Source organism: Zonotrichia albicollis, chromosome 9, assembly GCF_047830755.1.
Source record: "Zonotrichia albicollis isolate bZonAlb1 chromosome 9, bZonAlb1.hap1, whole genome shotgun sequence".
NCBI classification, from domain to species: Eukaryota; Metazoa; Chordata; class Aves; order Passeriformes; family Passerellidae; genus Zonotrichia; species Zonotrichia albicollis.
In genome coordinates this window covers 36,702,207-36,724,816 of record NC_133827.1, presented here as the reverse complement: position 1 = coordinate 36,724,816, position 22,610 = coordinate 36,702,207, and the positions used below count along the sequence as shown (strand labels likewise).

Here is a 22,610-nt window from a genome sequence, read left to right as displayed (position 1 = left end):
GGAGGGCAGGGCTTTGGACACTCTATTAAAAATACAGGCAGATACAGGAACAAAACCCAGTATCCTGCATTTCTTATGTTTTGGGGTTTTTAGGTGGTAAATGCTAATTATATGCACTTCAAAATTGCACATCCTGTGTCTCTGTGCTTTGTAGCACACACTTCCAAACAGCATTATCAGAGCGGGGAGATAAACGTAGCCATAAAATATGCATCTTTATAAATATATTATTGTTTGCTCTCTCTTTTAAAACACATTTATCTGGAGAATTTACTTGCATGACATCTCTCTTCTCCCTCTTCAGTGAGAACATTGATTTCTCTCCTCTCTAGGCCTCCCTCAAAAGTGATGATTTTCTTTCTATGCAGTCCCTGCTTCCCCCAGTCGTTTTGCTGTTCAGAATTTCTCAGTTTCTTTCTGGAGATCTCTTAGTTACCATGAGCTTTTGGTTATTCTACAACTCCAGCAAGGAGTTGAGAGGGTAAATGGTGTCAGCTCATGGCAAACACCAACGCCTGCATAAGTTCTGGCACCTTTTGGAAGAATGGTGATTATTTCTCAGAAGAAATCTCAAAGATTTCATGAAAGTGTTCTTCTTTTCTTCTTTGCCTCTGCCAGGAATATCCAGACTACCAATAGCTGTCAATCTGAAACAAATGTGGGTCCTATCCATAAACCACACTTTTGACCCATGAAACAAAATGGATGATTTTACATATTAAAAAAAAATCCTCTCTATGGACATCCAATTTTATTCAGAAGAATTGGATTAAAATAATAATTCCCTTTTTTTTTTTTTCAGCCCTAAAGTCTGTTTGCAATCTGTCAGTGGGAGAAGTGAAGGAGTTGACCAAACATTGGAGTTTAAACATGATAACTAAAACTAATACTCTGGTTTTCATCCACTTTGTCGGATCAAGGAAATAAAACAGGTGGAGCAAACCCACCACCACTGAAAGTGTGACAGAAAGATCTTATACTGCGGTGATAAATATAAAATACGTGGGTGTAGGATGGATGGAACAGGGAATTTTTTCCATGCCTGATGACAAGGGGCTGCTCTAGTGAGGAGAAAGTGTGACAGAGGTGTGTATCCCTCCTTGTGTGTGCAGTTCCTAAAACTGCAGCAAGGTGTTGGATCTCTGTCTGGTTTGTTTTTCCCATGTAGAAGGTCTCAATTTCTCAAGTCTTTGACATTCTTGGGATCAGGCAGAGTTCTTGTATGCAGAAAGTAAAAAAAAAAGGGAAATAAAAAAAAATCCTCATAACCATTGACATGATAATCATAGTGACAAATAGAAAAAAATATAATTTCTAAGAGAATTCAGACCAATGGTGAATTTTTATCATAAAGACAATCATGGCTGGTTTTGACAGACGATAAAAATAAATTCAGCAGGCAATTTTGTGTTGCTATCCAATGGAACAAATTCTGGGGAAAAAAAACCCTCAGCCTATTATTTCTCTTTGTGAAATTCTTAACAGTAATTATAGTTACAAGGATTTTGATGCAGTGATAAATGTACAATGGATCTTAATACATTTGTCCAGGGCATTCAGCTGGCTGAATACTGCATATGTCACTGAAATACACCTCTAATGTGAGGCAACTTTTGTTCAATGAGAAAGTGAAGTTTTCTTTCTGATCTATAGAAAAGCAGTGTGGTATTTTGTGTGGTTCTTACAAATAAGAACATAATACTGGAGGAAGAACTTCTTTCTAATATGGGCAGTGGGCAGGATTTCAGAGGATTTAACAGTAACTGTGTCATTTCACACTTAGCTATGTTAGATGTTTTCTAACAAAACATTTTAGATGGAGCCATAGAATTCTTGAAAGGTTGAAGCATGAGGAACATTAATTTGTGCTTGAATATAATGTTCTGAAAAAGGGATGCCCTTATATCTAAATTGGCTGCTAGTTAGTTTTAGATTCAAGTGCATAAACTCCTTCTCTCTTCATAAAGGAGTTGGGAAGCATTAAAAGCAGTTCTGTTTCTGGAGTGATAGAAGTACAGTGCATTCCTTGGAATAATCAGTTCATGGGAATAATGTGGCTGTGCTGAATTATTTACAGGCTGGTATTCTCAGTCAGAGATAAACTGCTAAGATATATTTTAAAACAGCCAGTAACTTGTGCTAATAATAAATGACATAACTGAAATAATTGTCCAGAAGATGTTAAGTGTTTGCAAACAAAGCTTTGCCCTTCTTTACCACACCTTATGAATTGGAATCTGGAGCTGGATTCAGGTGGACATGTGCTTTGAATGCTAGAGTGGAGTGTTTGAGAATAAGCTCTTGCAGAGTGATTGTTATTGTGGGCACGTGTGAAGATTTGTGATGCAAATGTGTGGAGTGTGGGGCTGAGATTAGAATCAAACCCATGACTAAAAGGCCAAAAGCTGAGATACTGCAGATCCAAGGGTCGTGAACCTGCTGTCTTATGGGCTTTTATTTGCTTACAGTCCTGGGATTTTAAAGCTGTTCTCATACCTCTGAATCACTGCCTGGGAGGCTGAAAGGATGGAGCTAAATGTGGAGCAGGGCAGGACTGCAAGGCCTTTGGGGAGTCAGGGATGACAGATTTAAGATGCAACTGTGGTGCTGCTTGTGTTAATGTCAGTGTATTGCTATATTGTGGGGTAGGTATGAAGCTCAGAGAGGTTTTGGTTGATAGAAGTCCAACAGATTTGATGGGCAGGGATTGTTTCTTTTAGGATACCCAGCTCACACACTGCATAAACAACTGGCTGTACAAAGGGAATAGCTTTTTTTAAGAAAAAAAAATCCAGTGGATAATTTAAAGTAGGATAAAAGCATGTGTTATTATTTAAAATGCTTTACTAAGTTCAGGATCTTCTCTCATTGCTAAAAATTCAGAGAAGCCCTTTTGACCTTCCACTGTTCAACAGCTGTCAGTGGCAGAGCCATTACATTCATAAGCAGTTTTGCAGTGCATCTCACAATACATCACCTATTTATATTAATACCTTTGTGCCCCAACCTGAGTCACAGCTCTTTTCCAGTTAAACATTCACTTATGGGTGGCCTAGAGAAAAGTTAATGAAATGCAGATTTCATTAGCTGCAGTGGAACGTGTAATTTGACTACTGAAATGAATGCTCTTGCTCACTTAAACCCACACCTCTGGCCACAGGAATTGAATGTGTTTGATCTCTGAGAGTGCTCCAGGAGGAGAATTGGCTGATGGATTGGAGGGGGCATCCTGAGCTGGGTGGGGCTGTGGGTACCAGGTGAGAAGAGCACCTGCGTGGGTGCTCAGATCCCTTCCCTCTTTCTGCTCTGGTCCTTGGGACTGGGTCACACAGAATCACAGAATGGTTTGGGTTGGAAAGGAGCTTAAAGATCATCTTATTCCAGCCCCTGCCATGGGCAGGGACACCTTCCACTAGAGCAGGTTGTTCAAACCCCCTGCAGGTGAAAGCTCACGTTGGGCATTGTCTGAGTGTGCTGATCCCAGCAGGGCCCACCTGGGCACACAAAGTTATGGGTCAGCTGAACACAGGGGCTGCAAAACAGCATTTAAAGGGCTTAGAGAGAAAGCAAGGTCTGACTGGTTTTGGTTTTCCTGTACAAAATGTTTAAGACTTAACTGAATGTGGCCTTCTGGCAGGAATAGCTTCATTCATCACTGTTTAAATACAGGTAAGCAATAGTTGTATTGTAGAATGTGTTCTTTTGTAGCATTATTTTTTTATTTTTCTCTGGACAATAGAGATCTTCAAAGATGCATCTAAGCCCATGTGGCAATCCTTGCTCATTTGTCTTTTATGTTTCTACATCCCAATGAAAAGAGGCTTGAGACATAAATCAGTGTTCTGTCTCCTTCTGACTTGCCTTTAGGTTTGTGCATTTTTAGTCTTTTTAGTCCGTTTTAATGACATGGATTCGTGTGGTGAGGCTCTTTGTAGGTACAATGTTTTTGTGTTTGGCATTAGCCATGGACAATGTGCTATTTGCAGAGGAAAAGGAGCCCAACAGCAGGTGGAGCAATGAACTATTTACAGCACTGGATTGTGATATCACGTGTGCTTCCTTATTTTGTACTTGCTCCTTCTCCTTTTCCTCACTTCATTCAGATCAATTGTCAAACATCTGCCTGTCAAAAAAAAAAAAAAAGGCTGCCTTTCTATTTGGAAGATTAATTGGGTTATTTCAGTCACAGGAAAGTTGCCAGCTCGTGTAAAAATGGGAGGAGAGGGGACACAAATCCTAACAGCTATTGATTAATAACAGATGCATACTCAACAGGATGGAAGATAAACTGCTCTTTCCAGGGGTTTGATGGATAGGTGTTTGCTTCTCAGTTTCCTGGGGAACACTGCAGGCTCCTCTCTAGGGCTGCTGAGGGTGTTACCTAATGAATTTCCATTTATTGCATGATAGTGAGCATTGATCAGGTCTCTGCTGCCAGTCAGGCTCCTGCTGCTGCCTCTGCCAGCCTTCCTCCAGTAGCAAATAACAGTTTCCAAAGATTGTTTTTCCCTCTTTCTTTTCTGTTCTGTGATTCCTTTCTGCTGTTAAGGACTGACTTGAAATGTACATTCCTAGAAAAGATCAAATCCTAGAAAAATCAGCCCAAAGAGCATGCTGTCTTTATCAATTACTTTGTTTAATGTGTAAAGTGTCCAGCAGAGTGTATAATCCAGTGTTTTGGTCAATTAGTAAATCAATATAATCCAAAGCAGATTTATAAACTGCACAGAGACAACCTGGGGAACGGGGTCTTTAACGCCGATAGCATCAGCCAGCATGTCACAAGTTATAATGACAAAAGGACTGGGAAGAGAGTAACTAAATGCTGGATTTCTTTGTAATGCCAGTGTGAATAAAAGGCTGCCCTACAGCAGGCCAGGATGCTTTTTCCTCACATTGTGTATGAAACACAATGTGAGGAAAAAGCATCCTGGCCTGCTGTAGGGCTTTTGTGCCTCTGTGTGTGTTAGCTGTGTGAGGATAGATGGCTACAGGGACAACATAAAGAAGCAAAAGAGGTTGGCAGAGGAAGTGGTAGGGAACTTCATGAAACAGTAATTCCTAATCTACTTGCAGAGGTGTCCTAAAGTGCTGCAAATGCTCCCTGCACATCACGCACCAGAGAAATGGTTCAGATTTTTGTTCTCCTCTCTCATTTGCATTATGCTTTTTTGTGTTGTAAAATTAATGGTTGATGTTGTTTTGCACAGATTTGAGCTGTGTTGGTGTGTGGATGAAATCTGGATTTATTTTTAAAGATTCCCTGTCACCTTTTATCCCTGCAAGTGTCCTCGTATTTCTCTTGAATTTCACATTGGGAATCATACACAGCTGCATTTCAGTCCTGCTACAGAATTACTCATGTGAAGGCCACAGCACTTGCAGTTTACTGAGCTATCAAGAACTGTGTACTATTGTCCAGCTGGAACTTATCTTTTTGGTGGGTTGACAGGAATTTTTCTGGTTGTTATCAACAGCAGTCAAAATAAAATTAATCTTCCTCTGCCCAGAGAAAGTACTGGGCTTTTTTGGTTTGGTGAGCATCCCCAGCAAGACCTAGTAGTATACCCCTTCATATTGAAAAAATGTTTAAAGGACAGATTTTATCCAGATAGCAAGCAAGTGTTTGAAATCCAGCTCTTTACCCTTTACTGTGGGTTGTGTGTGGCATTTTTGCTTCATCTTTTTGTAGTTTTTTGCTGTTACACACATGAAAACTCTGCTGCTGGGTCACTGCACCCCAGAGGACAGGCATTAAAAAAAGCACCTGCTCAACCTCTAGTTGAATTTTTGACCAAAATCCCACCAGCATCACTTCTGGTAATTGTCTTTCACCAGGTATTGCTACAGCAGGTGGATTGCAATGCTCCCTAACTGAAGGGTGCCTGGATAAAGGGAAAAAACACACAGCGCAGTGTGAAGGTGAATCTGTTATATGATAAATTATACTTTTTGTCTTCCATCACAGAAGCCAAATCAAAATTTTATACAGATTGGTATTAGTTTCTAAACTTTAACAGCTGTATGTTGAAGAAAATGCCTGCAAGCAGAGAGAAGTTAATTTAATGAAGTATTTGAACACATTCCTTATCCTCCCCATGATGCCCCTTAGATGTGTGTACTGGGCAGTTATTGCTGGGAATGGACTTCCCTTCTGCTGCCATTGACAAGTTGGCTGGAGTACTATAACCATCAAATTCCTGAAAATTTCCTCTTAGTGAAAGTTAAAACCTTCTCCTTACATGTGGAAGTTATATATGGAATTATGTTTAATCAGTTGTTTCAATTTCTGAAACATCACAACCTGTGTGGGATTTTATAGAATCATTTAGGCTGGCAAAGGCCTCTAAAGCCATCAAGTCCAGCCATTAGGCCAGCACAGCCAAGTCCACACTAAACCACGTCCCTGAGTGTCATAATGCTGCCACATACAGCAGGATACCATTTGAAAGAATCTCCTTTTTACCTGGAAGCTGAGGAAATAATGGTTGTCAGAGTTGAGTCGCAGAGGTAAATATTAATGAAAGATCTCCTGTAAGCCATTGTGAAGCCTCCTTGGAAATTCAGTCATATTTCCCTCATTAGCTGGAAGCTCTTTTGTCATTTGTGCAGTAACTTGCACTTCTGGAGGAATGTAGCTTTTTTCAATGACAGTTTAAAGGAATCTCTGTGTCATTTGGTCTTCTGTAACTCCTTTCTTAAGGATATATCTCTCTCAGACAATTTCCAAATTCTCAACTATATTTATGGTATATTAGTCACACATATCATCATATTTTAGAAAAATTGATATTCTAAAACTTCTGGGCAATTTCCATACATGTACAGAGAAGTAGCATTATTTGTGTACAGAGAAAATCATTGGTTTAATCACCTTGTGTTTGGATGCCTCCTGAGATCTTTCGTGTAAGAGCATCCTCCTGGCTGGTGCCTCCAGCCTCTGCTGGATCTGCTGCCAGTCCTTGAGGTTCTCTGCACTGCTTTTCTCCTCCTCAGCACAACCATACGTGCACTTTGAAGTTCCATCGTGTTAACCCAAGACATTGTCTTCTGATCTCTTACAAAAAAAAAAATAATGGAAATACAAAGTTCTTCCTGATCGCAGCTCCCCAGGCTGAACCACCTGCTCTCTGCAATTACCCCAGGCTTTCCATCACTGGGATTTTCCCATACCACTGCACTTCAAAGGAAAGATATTAAATGTTGCTCTGTTGTAATGATTAATTGTAACATTGTATAATGCAGTTGTTGGCTTTTCTTGTCTTGCTCAGAGCTTCGTGTAACTTTGCCTGTTAATTAGTTTAGAAGTTTTTATTTGATTCGAGTTTTTGAGAAAATGCCAAGGTAACAAAGGCCAAGTAAGCGTTTTCATCTGGTTTGAAAAAAATTCTGTCCTGAATTTGAGTGGTTTCTAAAGGGATTAATGCTTTTTAATTTTTTTTTAATTATTATCCTGTGAGATGTCTTGTAACAAATAATCAACAGTATGTCTTCTGCTTTTTTGGCAAATGTAAGCAGTTGCTCACAGTTCAAACTTTCCTTCAGGATGCTTAACCAAAATGCACTTTGTGGGCTGATTGTGGAGGTGTAGGACTGGACCTCTAAGGGTTCCTTCCAACCCAAACTGTTCTGTGATTCTGTTCTGTCTGTATCCCTGACCCTTTGTTTTATTCACACATGATAAGGGACAACCTCTAAGCTTTGAAAAGTAAGGTGTTGTGGTTTTTTTCACTCTGCAACATTGAAAACAGAACTGTATTATAGACCTGTATTATTTGACTGGTATAAGTAAACACAGAATATAAAAAATGAAGGGTGACGATAACAATATAGAATGAAAGCAGCAGAAAAATTACAAAAACTCCCAAACCCTATCACTGTTAGCAAGTAAAACTCCACTTGAAAACTTTTGTGGGGTTTTACATCCTAAAATCTCATTCTAAGAGGATTAATTAGAGATAAGATCAGCCATAGAATAATTGTGTGCAGACCTCAGTCCGTCTGACTGCACATGTGCCTTTCATTCACCCCTCACCAAGAAATGGGTCCAACTTTCCCTTAGTCATAGCAAATTTAGATTTTAGAGATAATTTTTCCACCATTCAAGAGAAGGGACTTACTGGCGAAATGCAAGAAGAAATCCAGACTTAGATTATAATCTTCATTGCCACTAAATGCCATAAATATATGAACAAAAGATTAATGGGCAGTTTTAATAAATCTGCGGTGGAACTTTATATCAAAAATAACATGAACCTGAGTGCTGAATAACAAAGAACTGACAATTCTTGGGTTTTTTTCTTATTGTACTTATATTTTGATTTTAATTCTTCTGTCAAAAATCTACATCCCAAACCCAGCAGGAACTAGGTCAGATTTGCAATTTCTTTCCAAGCTGATGATATGTAGTATCCTTTAAATATTGCAGGAGTGGCACAGTAAACCTGAGCACCTCCGCACTGGTGGGAGATTTGTAGATTTTGGTGTGTGACTTGATGAGCTTTCACTTTCCTCTCTGTTTTTGTCAGTATGGAGTCTTTCTTGTTTGAGTAACTTCATTATTCTCTTTGTGACAAATTAAATTAAGAATTTTTGCCCATGCCAGGCTTCTAATGGTGTCTAAAAATAATTTCAAGACCAACAGCATAATGTCTTTCCGTAATTGTTAAATATGAGTCAACTGACAAGGCTAAAATAAGAATCAGGCCAATTAAACCTCTCTTTGAGGATAGTGGTGCCTGTAATTAGAGATGCTCAGGAAATGTTTCTCCCTGGCTCCCCACCAGTCCCCCCATCCTTTTTCTCCCACAGGATGATGGAATTGAAGGCAGAGAGCACCCACCTCGAGCATTTTAGTGCTCACATGGGAGTCTTCAGCAGCTTCTCCAGAATTTTGAAAGCTTTTAGCGAGGTTTTTAGCGTGCATTTCTGAGAAATGTCTTGTCTTTTTCTTAAAGAACCAACCAGTGCTTTCTGAAAAAAAAAAAATCTCAAAAATAATGCACTGTTTGTGGTGGTGGAGAGAGGATGTTAAATTCTCCATTCAGACAATGGAAGAACTGTGATTTGAAAGTGTGGCAATAACAATGCTGCAGGACTTCTGCTCTATTGTCTCAGCAGTTTGTGGGAGCTTTATTTTAAAAATAGAGGGATTTGCCTATTTCAGAATGGTTTATTTCTCATTAACTGGTGAGAAATTACATTATGAACTTCACTGTGGGTGAACCATAATCTTCACCTGCAGCTCAAGGTGGAACACACAGTTTAACTTGAAGTCAGGAGGCTACTTAAAATAGAGAAAATAAAGTAAATAAATGAAATAGAGAACCTGAGAAAACTGTGTGTGGCAAGAGGGAGATGCCTGCAAGGCACTTCTGTTCTGTGTGATCCTCAGTTCACCAACTTTTTCTAATAGGTAAAACTCTATTGCATGCCACAAGGTGGTTGTAAAAAATTAGTTGTTATTCTTTTAAAATATATCTACTTTATAATCTGGTTTCTCGCAACAGCAGGCACTTGTTTTAGTGAGACTTCAAATGAATGCAGATTCATAAAATGCAGATTATGACCACCAAGGAGATATTTCTTCCTCTTTACCAGGTTTTTCCATCCTTCACTGTTTGCATCCTTTATCTAACCAATTTCTACCTTAAGGACTGTAATTTTCTCCCTACATGGAGAATTGCAAACCTTGTCCATTTCGAAGATGTTTGGCTTTTGTCTATTTTGGTGTTGCTTCCTTTCATCCTGACTTTGTGATCCCTAAGGTGTGTGTTTTAAAACTCTGAATATGATGCTGAAGGTAGGAAATAATATGGCTTTGTCTTCAAAAATAAATTCCTATTTGTGAAGTGTTGAAGCTTGCACTGAGAATTTGTCAGTTCTCTTTGTTCAGCAGTGGGCACGTGGTTCAGTTGTATAATGTAAATTTAACAGTATTTTTTTGTCTAAAGCAACTTTGCACTGACTTTTCTCAGTGTGAACAGATTCCAAAGTCTTCAAGGTTTTGTTGGTCCCAGACTTGTATGTCACAGCAGTTTCTAGTGTCTTGAATGTGGCTTAATTGGCTCCCAGATGTGAGAACAAAATGGACCCTTTTTCATTTATCTGTAGAGGACATGGGCATGTGCAATTACATCGTTGGAATGTATTGATTTGAAACCCTATAGACTTTTTTTTATCAGGGTTTTCTTTTTACCATCAGCAGGAATTCTGTATGGAATGTGCTGGGAATCTGGTGGATATGTGTATTTCCTGTTCACTCGGAGGTCCAAAACCCAGTGTGACATTGTCTTTGCAGTAAATTGGTTTTTCCCTGGATTCTCTGCATTACAGGCTGAGGAGTTGGAATAAAACCTGGTGCTCTCAGCAGCAGTGCCTGCATGCTACATTCTCATCTATTGATAATTTTTTTTAGCATGGAACCTAAATAAGGGCAATGCCTTACAAAGGTTGCAAAATAAAAAAGAAGGGTCCTTTGGTATGACTAAGTTAGTGCCTCTAAAGTTTATTTTAAATGGGTTTCTCAGCATTTGTATGCTTTTTTTCTTTAAACTCCTGTTCCATATATCCTCAATTTAATTGCTAATGTAAAATTTAGCTCTGGGGACAATTTTTAACAGCCATCATGAGCAAGAATGTCATTCCTGAAGTGGTACCTGATATTACTGTCTTTTCACGGTGGCATTAGTAAAATAGTCTTAATGGGGCAAATATATTTGCAACTCAATATTCCCTTTACCCAATCAGCTGCTACTAAAATTCTCCTTACATGTTTGACTCTTCTTGCCTTAATGAAAATTCACAGGAACACAGGAGAGGTGAGTGGTAGTGATACAAAATAATAGGTGCCATCAGGCACAAGTGTGTTTTATGAGCTTGTGTCACACAAAGCCTTGGGAAATCACAAATTATGTTTATCTTCTACATGCACAGAAGCAATCTGCAATTTTCTAGTCTTCAAGGTATCTGCAAGTGGGTCTGTCTGTTCTTGCTGGTTCAGTCTGAGCTAAGAAATATATCAGTAACCCTCTAGACTTTGCAGAGTTACTTTGGATGGATAGAGTTGTATGAAATTTCTTGTTGAGACATGAAAGCAGATGAAATTCAGGTGGTTTTACTCTTTAGGGCGATGTGAATTTCTTACTAGTTCAGGAAAAGTAAGTGAAAGGACTAGTCAGAGTGTCACAGAAGTGATTAAATTGTTCTTCCAGGTTCTGCTGATATAGTAAGGGAAGGAAACCATAGTTTCAGAAAGAAAGTAAAGCCCAATTACCTCTGAGTAAAACTGGCAATTTATTTTTTTTCCTCTTTCCCCAAGGGCAAAGTGTTAGAACCATGTTCTGTAGAATGGATCTGTCAAGAAAAAGAAAAAAAAAAAAAGAAAAAAAGAAAAAAAGATGGGTTAAAATATTCCATTTGGTTATATGAGGCTTAATTACAGCATTCTATTAGATGCTTGCCAGCATTGGGAGCAACATTCCCCCATGCCCCCTCTCACCTCTGCAACTCAGGAACCTGCAGAGAACAATATCCCATTACTTTCAATTGCAGTTTCATCTTCTAGTTATGGATATGGTGCAATTCTTTCACTTAAAGGAGTTTTTGTTCACTTTCTATTTCACATTTCATCTCACAGAGGGGTGATCACAGTGCAGTAGTGTCGAGGGTGCATTTGGTGAGCTTTGCAGGTATCAGAAGTATTTTTGAGATTTTTCAGGTTCGTTACCAGCTCTGGAATTCTGAGCAAGGAAACAGAAGGAAAACCACGCAGCAATGAGTAATTTGCCATTTCCCAATAACCTTCCAAGCAGAACTGAGTGGGTTTTGCATGGCTTTCACAATTGCTTTGAAGAGCATTCAAATGCACCTCTCATGTTGAAACAGCCTTGTACTGAGGTTTCCCACACAGCAGCCAGTGGTGTGTCCTAAGCAGTCCTCTGCAGGGCATTCCCAGACTCACATGTGAGAATTTTGTGTTTGAACTGCTCCCGTTCCTTCCATGCAGCTGCCAAACCAGTTGTTTTAGCTATTGGCTTTCCCTTTTAATCTTTGCTGCCTTGGTTACTCACGTGTGCTAAAGAATGAATGTTATTAACTCGGATGATGACAGGAGCAATGAACACAAACTTGTTTAAACTGGGCATGTAATTTGAAAATTTCAAGAGGACTCTTCAAGTGGGAGCAAGTTCTTCACCAGCAGTGTTGTAGATTCTGTTAACTCCTCAATCCTTATTTGAAAGTAGCATTTCTATATTTTCTTCTCAATCCTGTGTCAGAGAAAGGCTCCTCTGAATTGATATAAATTTATTACAAATAGGGAAACAGGAGGGACTATGAAATATGTGGCATCTGCCTTGGGACAATGCTGTGGAGGGATGCAGTCACTGTTCAGTTCAGGAGGATCTGCTCAATAAATACTGCAAGTTTTCCTATGAGCTATAGCCCACAAAAAATTCCCAGTGGAAATGTGAGACCTGTCATATAAGACCAACTGACACGATGGTTTTGCACATTATAATGCCACAGGACAAGGGCAGGAGAAATAAAAAACATGGACATGATGCTGCTGCTTTTCAATAGAAGCACATTATTAACTAGTATTCCAATTGTCCTAGGAATGGATTGTGATGAGGAAGGACAAAGTAGAAACATCAGTTCTCTTTGCCACTCTTTAGACACACGTTTCATCCCCATGGCATTGACCATATCTATATAGTTTGAAGTCTAATTCTTAATGAAAAATCCCTTAGGCTCCCTGCACCTGTGGGAAGGTTTCTCATTATGTTCTGCAGGGCTGATCATGTTTTTAGTTCACAGGGAAAAAAAATAAAAACCTTACTGATGAGAGATGGTGGAGAAAAAAGACTGCTGGTGAAAATACACTGAGCAAAGGCTATCAGTGCGTGTTTAGGAAAGCAGACAGTGTGAAAGACACAAGAAAGTGTGTCTGAAATGGCAAAGGAAGTTGCCATTCGTTTGAATGTTATTGAAGGGCTTTCTACCCTCTTAGTCCTCTCACCGTCTTGGTGCTTGGGAGGCTTCTTGTCTTCCCATTTGGAAACCAGTGTAGTAGACATGGTCCTTTCTGCATGCTTTTGAGGGATGGGAGAAACTTTTTTTTAGTTTGAGGGGTGGCAAAGGATAAGCTTACCATTATTTTCTTATTTTCAGTATCTTTTCTCTAATTGTATTTGTGATTGACTTTGGCTCAGCTGCCTTCAGTGATGGTTGGATAGAACTACTAGGGTAGGAACCCAAATCTAAGGATCTCAGAACTGAAAATACTTGATAATTCCTTTTGGGTTTGATGAGACTCTCCTTACAGTCTCTTTCTCTTAATTAACTTAGGTTGAATGATGAGATTGCTTTAACATTCTTTAAAAACCACCATAAAATAACAGACTTTGGAGTAGTTATCACAGAAGAAAAGGAGAAATGCAGCAATAACAGTAATTCCTATCGTATTATTTTTTAAAATCTGTTAATTAATTTGAAGCATTGGACACAATTTTGCAAAGCTTAGGTATTAAATGGAGAACTTGTCCCTTGAAAATTAATCTTGGTGAATAGTAAGAGTAGTAAAAAAAAGAAATTTAGTACCACCTCTGGACACAGAGATAAAAAGAATAAGGCCAAGGTAGTCAGTTCTTGATTTCTACTGTGTTATACTAAGAATGAGACAGAGTTTAAGTGCAATTTAACAATAATTAATCTTAAATAAATACATAATGGCAGCATAATCAATGCAAATCTACGTAAATGGGAGTCACGGTGAATTAGAATGTAGTACTACTGAATGGACTGCTCAAGATTTCATTAACTAGAAAGACTAAAGAACCTGTTTACTAAGAGAAATACCCTTTTTCCTAGACCAGTTGCTTTAGGTTGTTAATTTGAGAAGCTGATCATTTTGCACCATTAATCATAATAATTAGAGACAGATTTAGTGAGCTTTAGTGCAGTTCTCAGCTAGATTAATAGTTGTGTAATCCAGTATTTATTAATATAAATGAAGTAAATTAGAAGCATGACATTATAAAGAGGAGGAAGAAACTTCAGGAACTTTCCTGGATCGTTCCAAAACTCCATTAATTTGCAATGACAGGTTGTTCAGTAGTTTGCTTTGTTTTGTTTCAGTCTCTTTTTCCTCCTGCAATAATAATGCTGCCATTCACACTGGTAGGAATGTGTGTAATGATGTCTCAACCATATTTACAGTTCCTGAGTATCCACAGATTTTGTTATTTGGGTGGAGATGGGAGTAGGGAACTTACCAGCCATGGGAAGTTGTTCTTTGTGATTAATACATACTCTTATCAGCGAGATCGTGTTCTTCATTCCCCTGGAGGCTGTGAGGCAGCATTGCCAGCAGGGTTTGGTGTGCCAGCAGGCTCCCACCCCGTGTGGTGGCAGCAGTCTGTGTGTGAGCGTTGCCATGCAGGGGTTTCAAACACGGGATCCATGGACAGCGCTGTCTCCCTGCTGCTGCTGCTCTCAGGTAGGGAGGAGGGAGGGTTCCTTCTGCTGCCTCTGGCTCTGCTTCGCTTCAGAGAGAAGCTGGGAGTGATGGAGTGGATGTGGAGGAGAGAGGTTTTTCCCAGCTCTGAATTTCTCATTCCTTTCCCAAGGCAGGAGCCTTCGGGAGTCTGTGTTTTCCCACTCTGCGGTTCACAGGCTGGTTTGTAACAAATTGTTCCACTGGTGCTGACCTCTCCCTGAGGTTCTGCTATGGGTCAGGGGGTCTGTGAGTGCTCCTTATTGAACTTGTGTGCTGAAGCACCTCCTTTTTGAGCCATGTATGTAGTTAAAGGGGAAAACCTCAGGTTTATTTAGGCATCAGTTTCTTATTATAAACCTCATGTTTCAACACTTCAGAAATGAGAGGTTCTCCTGATGGCCTGCTTGAGCCTTGTTGATTCCATTCCATCTTTTCTGTTTTAAAATTACTTTTTAAAAATGAGGAGGAAAATAATGAGTGGGTTAAAAGACTCCTGGTAGCTAAAAACATCCGTAAATTAAAAATCTCCATGGGCATTTAGCAACTGGAGGAAATCTGCATGTTTGTTCATTTGTTTTCTTATGTTCTCCACCAAAACCCACTAACAAAACTAACCCACGCGTTCCCAAGAGTTACCAGCATTTTCTTCCCAAGAGACTTTTGAAAATATCTCCTCTTTCCCCCGAAATGGAAGGCTTGTTTTTAACAGGGCAGTTCTTGACCTTCTTTCACCTTTTTGTTTTGGATACACCGGCTTAGCTTTGTAGTGAAAATCACATTGCAAATCTAGTCACGGAAAACTTCAGGGCTCCCTGTGAGCAAAGCACCGGTTGCTGTATTCCTGTATTTTGAGCAGCAGCTCCTCACAATGCAAAGCACCAGACAGCAGTTGTGAAGAAGGTAATTTCCTGTCCAATCCAGGCTCCAGGTTACAAATCACCTGACAGAAAGATCATGCAGAAGTAGTTGTGGGACATGTGCTCAGCCATCACTCCGGTTATTCCACAGCCACTTTGCAGCGAGCAAGTTGAGAAATAGGACCTGCTTTGCAGTGGGAGCTCCTTAGGGTAGGTGGTTTCAGTTTTGCCTCCCTTGATTTGACTAAGACAAGCCTGTTTGCATGTGGGAAGGGAGTTCTCTTGGAGCGTGCCTTCACATGCAATTTCTCATACGTTTTTGGATCATCTTAAAAGAAATCTATACCTGTAGTTGACCTACTTAATCTATGCAATTATTCCACTTTGCTTGGGTGTATGCACATCATGTTCTTGTCTCTGTATTTTTTTTTCCCCCAGTTTTTGGCAGTCATTTTATTCCTTGTTAAAAATACCATTTGGTTGTTAATGGGAACTTGAGTTGAGTATTTCTATTGTTAAAATTACTGGCCAGAAGAATGGAGACAGGAACCAGACAGTGCTTTGCAAAATCACAGCCCATTCACTGCTTTCTCAGAAATCCTGCTGGATTCATTTAGGTGTTTTAATAGCGATGAGTAAGGCAACTGGATCCCTGCTGAAAGCAAGTGAAATGTCAGGGATTGTTTGTTCTAGTTAAAAATGCAACCATTTCCCAACAGAGCTTGATGCTGCAACATCTCTTTATCTATGAATCTGCTAAGAGATTTCCAAGAGCTGATGGGTATCTTGTGCCTAATTGTCATCTTTTGTGTGATGCCAAATTTACTCATGTGTTCCTTCCTTCCTGGCTGTATTATAATATTCTTTAATGCTCCGGAGTGTGCAGCCTACATAAATTAAATATTTCTGAGTCAAATTGTTTGTGACTGGGGTGTATGTAGAGAGGACTCGGCCCTGTAAAACCCTTTTTGCTCTGTGATCCAGCAGAACTTGCTAACCAGCTAAAATTGAGGGATATAAGTAGTTTTCCTGGATACTCTGAGTCATTTGGTGTTTCTTTCTGCCTTAGTGCTGGTACTCTTAACATACTGTGTTATCTGTTCCTTAATCAATATAATTAAACATCAGCAAATCTCTTTAATCAGGCTTTAATTTAACTTAATCAGACTTAGTTTTGTTGAAATTTACTCTTCTCAGTTGTGGGGAAATGCTTACTAACACAGGAAAGAATGACACTTTACTTGCCTCATGTTATTAAGGCTTTACACTGACCTCACTGTAGTAGTGGAACAACAAGAAATGATTACAGATAAAATTAAAATTAAATGCAGAAGTTTTTAACCTAGACATAGTAAACTATTAGCAATATTAACATATGCAGATTACTGTACAGCTTCTGATACTATGACACTTTTGAACCTGATGTTTTGCTTTACATTTTTCTTGTAAATGTTGCTTTTGTAGAGTTGCTCTAATAAATTCTTCCCTGTGTGTTCCAAAGTATTGCCTTGCCCCTTGGCTATCGTAGGGAAACAGCTGTGATTTAAGACATCAGCTCTGCTATTAACATCAAGTGGCTGCATAGCAGCCATGAATCATCTTTATGGATGTGTTCTGACTAAATCATAGGACTCATTAGGTGTGGATGGATGGATATCTGAGAAAGTGATATAGGTAATAGGCTGTCTTCTAAGATAATGAAAAAGTTTTCACCTTCACTTTTCTTTATATTCTTGCGTTGGAAATGGTGGCTTCAATGCAAAGCTTGCAAACGTGCAGCTGACAATGAGTCTATCTCTGTAATTCCATGCACAGAGGGCTGATTCATGTGGTTGAATGGTGATTACTCACAACTGGGACTTGTGTAGCGGAGTATTTTATCAGACAAGAGCAAATTAAGTTTGGGTTCTTTTTTCAAGCTGGAAGTTCTCTGGCCTCTGATGGCCAAGAAGGGGGAAGGTGGGGCGAGGTCCTGGAATGAATTTCACAGGAATGTGCAGGAAACAAATCTTCCAAATTTCTGTTTTGCCAAAACAGCCATTTAAATAGCAAGCATTCCTTCTACACATGGCCTCTGTAGGGAGAGTATTTAATCTTTCCTGTATAATTTATTTATTTCAATGAAATTATTTTATTCTTCTACAGAAGAAGCAAACAAGGAAATTGCCTCTTGGCCAAGTCATATCTCTTAACCCAAAAAATATTCATCCCCCCAAATGAGCTGGGTTAATCTGCTCTTCTTGATAATGTTTTGCTATAATCAGACTTTTCATAGTTGCTCTCTAAATACTAATTTTTTTTGATCAAGCTTTCAATTTATTTGCTGCAAAGAATGGTTATTTAACAACAAAAACCCACACAAAAAATAGTGTGAACATTAACTGCCCCAAGACACGAACTCATTAGAAGTACACAGTCAGATTGATTGGACTGATAGTGATGGTGATGATAATAATAATTGCATTACAGCAGTGCCTTAGGATCCTAGCTGTAAATGAGGTTCTCATTCTTGTAGGTACAAAACTAAGATCCTTTCCAGCTCAAGAGGAAGTGAAATGAGAAGCAGTGAAAGCTGGAATACAAATCTTCCCTTCCTTTTTGTTTACTAAAGAAATTAAAAAAAAAAACAACTCAGTCCTGCCAAGTCCACCAATATCCCAAATTCTGTTTTTTAGCACCTTCAAAATAAGCAAAGCATCTGTTGAGCATTTATATAAAACACTGCCATACAGGAATATAGCATATTCTCCTCTCTGTTTGTGGTAAGCAGTTAATAAAAAAGTGAAGTAATGAATGATGCAGGTTCCAACTGCAGTAATGCAGGTAGTGGTGGTAATAAGCAGGGAGCACAAATGCCTGTTTGAAGGATGAATTGAGGTTTGTACCAAGCTATTGCTTTTACAGTCAAGCAGATGTCATGGGCTTGCTTTACAGGGTATTATGATATATGAAACCAAAGGCTTCTGAGCAGTAAAAATTACTCCTGTCAATTCATCTTTGTGTATGGCACTTTGATATATCATTCACAGCTTAATTATATTGTCATAGTCAAGAGATAAAAACAAAAGTCAGGCTCACTCTTGCTTAAACCTCTCTCTGAAATAATCCTCATGGGTGAAGGGGGAAGAAATCTCTAAGATCTATATAAAATTCCACTATAATGTATTGTCCCATCAATAACAGGTCCCTTCCAACCAGTTGCACATGGTGCAGTTGGGGAGATTTCCATCAGCTCCCACTCACTACGCAGGAGCACAAACAGCCAACAAACACCAGAGATCCACGGGGAAAAGCCAGAGTGGGAATTGTCCTTTGGACAAGCCTTGGAGTGGCTGGGGAGTGGGATGTGCCGAACCACACTGGAATTAGGGCAGTGGAACCATGACAAAATCTCTGCTGTGTGTTTGTGTGTCTGGCTGTGAGAGGTGTGTCTGATAATCCATCTGGGAGTGCCTGGCTGTCTTGACATGGAGACTGTCACCTGTCTCCAGATGAAACTCTAGGTTGGTGGCACCCAGGGCTCCCTCAGCTGCCCTCCCTGCCCAAAGGACTGGAGGGGATGAAGAGTTTTTCAGACCTCGAGCTGGGCTCAGTTTGTTACCAAGGAGATGTATGGTTTTTTGGGTTTGCCTGTTAACTGGCAGGTTACACATGAAAAAACAAACTCTGTAATCAAAATAAATTGCACTATGTTGTTTAGGCATGCAGCTTCTGAGGTTTAATTGCTATCAACTGCATTGATAAAAGCAAAACCCAAAGGAGTATTTTCTGTGTTCTCAGACTTGTGTTACTCTTTGTATATTTTACCTTCATCTAATAAGTTCCTCTTGTGTGAAGCTGTTGGTTGAAGTGAATTGCATATGGATTCCTAACAGAGATCTACACTTCATCCAGAAAATCAGTGCAGTTAAATTAGGTTGAAATTTTTCAAGGTGCTGTGTTTGGCATGTTGCTCCTGCACCTCATGTTTCTGGATGATGCTGTAATGCATATACAAATTAAATATAATGTTAATGATTACTGCCAGGTGCTGCAAAAAAAAAAAAAAAGTAATTTAAATTACTAGACAAGTAAATGTAAATTAAGATAAGGGTGCTTAAACAGTTTATTGTATTATTTGCTGCCCATGTTTTATATACATTAATTCAAACGATGGGTTGAGGCATGCACCTAATTTATTTAATGACTTCCTGCTGTAGCTGTGCTTTTGGCCATGGGTGGCTTTCAGAGTGACAGCTTGGAAGGCAGAGAAAGGTTCTTTATCTTTTAGCTCCAAGATGGGAAGTCAAAGGTGTGGACAGGCAGAGGTGCTGGTGATGAGGCAGAGTGGTGGCTGCCCTATAAAAATGGCTAATGAGGAGGGTTTTTATTGCAAGTGATGACTCTCAAGCACTGTGGAATTTTTTCTGTGGATGCAAAGGTAGGGCTGCTCCCATATTCATCTGCCTGGGGATGTGGCACATGCTGACAGCACAATTTAGATATACGTGAGCAAGTAGATTAATGAAGCATCAGGAAGAAGTTCAGACATAAAATCTTCTGTACTTACTTTGCCACTAAAAGATTAGATTGGCTGTCATAAATTAGTAATCTGAGCCTTCTAACTGTACCAATTTGGTGCCTCTGCCTTTCTCTTAACTAGTTTAATGAAATTGTGCTTGCTTGCCTAACTAGGCAAGCAAGCACAATTTATATTAAAGAATCCATGTAATAAAACAATAGAAAAGAAAGAAAACCGTACATGGTTCCCTGGCTACCTGGATGTAAAGAAATAGGTTGGAATCTCATATTTGCAGATACTTGCGTTGCTAAAAAAATATAAATATTTCCATGTATGCAAAGTGCTTATATAATTTATGTAAACAATTTTCCCCCCACAATTTTACATGTTTGGGGAAAAAACCCCAAACGTTTGGTATGCTATAATTTTGTAAGAATGCTGCAAAAAATGATGGAGTGCTACAAGTTGCTGTAGAGTGCATGGCACACCTATATGTGAGAAAATTTTAGGAAAACTTCTGATCAAAGTCAGAAAATAAACCTTCAGCTTTCAAACAATGCAATTTCAACATTCTAGGAAAATGAGGATTTTCTTTCTTCCCCCTGTTGAGGCCCCAGTTTGAATGAAGTCTCTGTGCCCTGATACTTAATGTGCAATTTGAGGCCCTTGCCCTGGGTGGAAATCCTGTTGTTATTTAGCAGTAACCTGCTGCCCCTGAGGCACAGTGTCAATTCATGAACAATGTATTTAGTGATGTGTTCTGGGTGCACTAAATAAGAATTTGATTTTCCATTAAAGACTCGTTGAGAACAGCTATCTTTCTGAAGAGCTTTTCACATCTGTTCTTATCTTACTATTTTAATTGTCTGGAGCTGTATCTGTGTGCCAAGATTCCTTTTTCTTTTCTGTAATAAATTCCTTTATGATGCTGCTGAACGCTGTTGTTGATGTGGAATTGCCTGGCTTCACTTGGTGATTCTAATGCCTTTTGGGTGAGATTTGTCCATCTGATTGAGACTTAATAAAATCAGTAAATGTCTCCTTTATAGTGTGTGGGTAATTTGCTTTTTAAAAAGGAAGAGGTGGAGTCCAATGCTCTGTAGTGATGGTTGGCATAGAAATATTGTTGTTCCTTTAGAAAAGCATTCACTGGGCAGGAGACCAGAAGCAACAGTTTAGCTCTTATTAATCTCTGCAATATTTAGGCTTCTCTTTTTGGCGTGATTTGCTAATAGAGTGTTTCGCCTGAGTAACCAATGTCTTCTGAAGGAAAAAATAAACAGATTTGTTTATCTGTAGCAGCTTGTTGTGATTTTTCACTTTCTTTCTCTGTTCTCTGTTTGTGTTTATTATATTTTTGTATGCAATGTATAAATATTGATATCTTGGAGAATAATTTTTACAAATAATCTTTTTCTAATGTAGTTGTCTGTGTCCTTTTTTTTGTGCCAGATGATATTTTGCTGCTTAGCAGAATCCTCTGACTTTCCTTTTGTATTATAAATGAACACCACAGATATGCAATTTTAAAAACCAGTTATTTTCCAGGCAGTTATGGGTATGGTATTCTTAAAGCAATGCAGGGAACCTGGAACTTCCGAAGCCGGTGAGAATGCAAGTGTAGCTCTTGGTGGTGAAACAGAGTTAATGTTCTAGAGATGTCTGAAAGGGGGGCGTCTGTGTGTCTGTCTCTTCAAGGTGCTGATTCCAGCAGTTGGTCCTTGGTTTTTCCCTTGTTACCCCATAATGACAATTCTGCCTGCCCTGGTGAAGCCCAGCTCATGTCCCACACTGGAAGCTTTGCCAATTCTCCCTGGGGAGGAAATTGAGCACGTGGAGATCTCCTTGACACTTTTCTCAGCTGTTCTCAGGAGTGCAAAGTAAAAGGCTGGATGGATTGGGGTAGGAGGGGCAGTATATTAGCTACAGGTGAAGGAATTTGGAGGCTAATTCAGCTTCCAAGAAGTGATCTAATCTCTCTGTACTGCTCCCTTGCTACACTGACTTCTGCAGGTTTGTCTAGTCCTGTGTGGGAAAATAATTCCAGATGTCTCCATACATGTAAGTTAATAATTAAATAATTCTGTAAAATGTTGCTGTTCCTATTCTATGTCGAAGGTTTTTAGTAGTGGCTGGTTTTTAATTTTGTTCTGTAGGTGAACTTAGTATATGATCATGTCAAGTTACTTGTTGAAAGTCCTATTGATTTCCTTAGCATTCCTGCCAGTTTCTAAATGTTAGTGTTAATCTTTTTGATAGTAGGAGCTCCTTGCTTTGCAGCTTCCTAGACTTGCTCAGGTAAGAGTAAGATAAATTCCTCAAGTATTAAGATGGGTTTATGTGTTACTGCCTAAGTAATGGATTTGGTTCCTCTGATGATGAATGAAGTGTTTCTCCTACTGTACGTAGTTTCAGCAGAAAAGATTAGAACTGGACTAAGCTATAAGTCACTGCTGTTAAATATTTCTGTGAAGATAATGCAGGTTCTTGACTTGCTGATTTATTTGGTAGGGAATCTGGACTCATTACTGAGTTTGCCCTGAAAGTTTCCTGTGAGCAAATAATCTCTCTTAATTTGCCTTTTCTAGAGAAAATGAAAAATAATAAACTTCTCTTGGATAGAACCTGATATTTAGCAATATTTTCAGATCTTGAGAAGAAAATAGATTTTTGTTGTCTGCATACAGTTTTAAATTACTGTGCTTGTAAATTACTGTGGGATTGCTACAGTAAATTACTGCCCTATAAAATG

At 39.1% G+C, this 22,610-nt stretch overlaps 1 protein-coding gene across 8 annotated transcripts in view; it reads left to right on the top strand.

The window, feature by feature from the left end:
* The window catches only part of NAALADL2 (N-acetylated alpha-linked acidic dipeptidase like 2), a 399,226-nt gene that overhangs the window by 120,826 nt on the left and 255,790 nt on the right, over positions 1-22,610 (top strand). The window contains exon 1 of one of the 8 annotated variants that reach the window (XM_074547420.1): positions 13,948-14,500. The exons of 6 other annotated variants lie outside the window; for them this stretch is intronic. In XM_074547420.1, coding sequence (XP_074403521.1) covers positions 14,101-14,500 — 400 coding nt within the window. In that variant the 5' untranslated portion in view covers positions 13,948-14,100. Of the gene's footprint in view, positions 1-13,947; positions 14,501-22,610 lie in introns of those variants that run through there. One more of the 8 variants, XM_074547419.1, reaches the window with a different exon arrangement.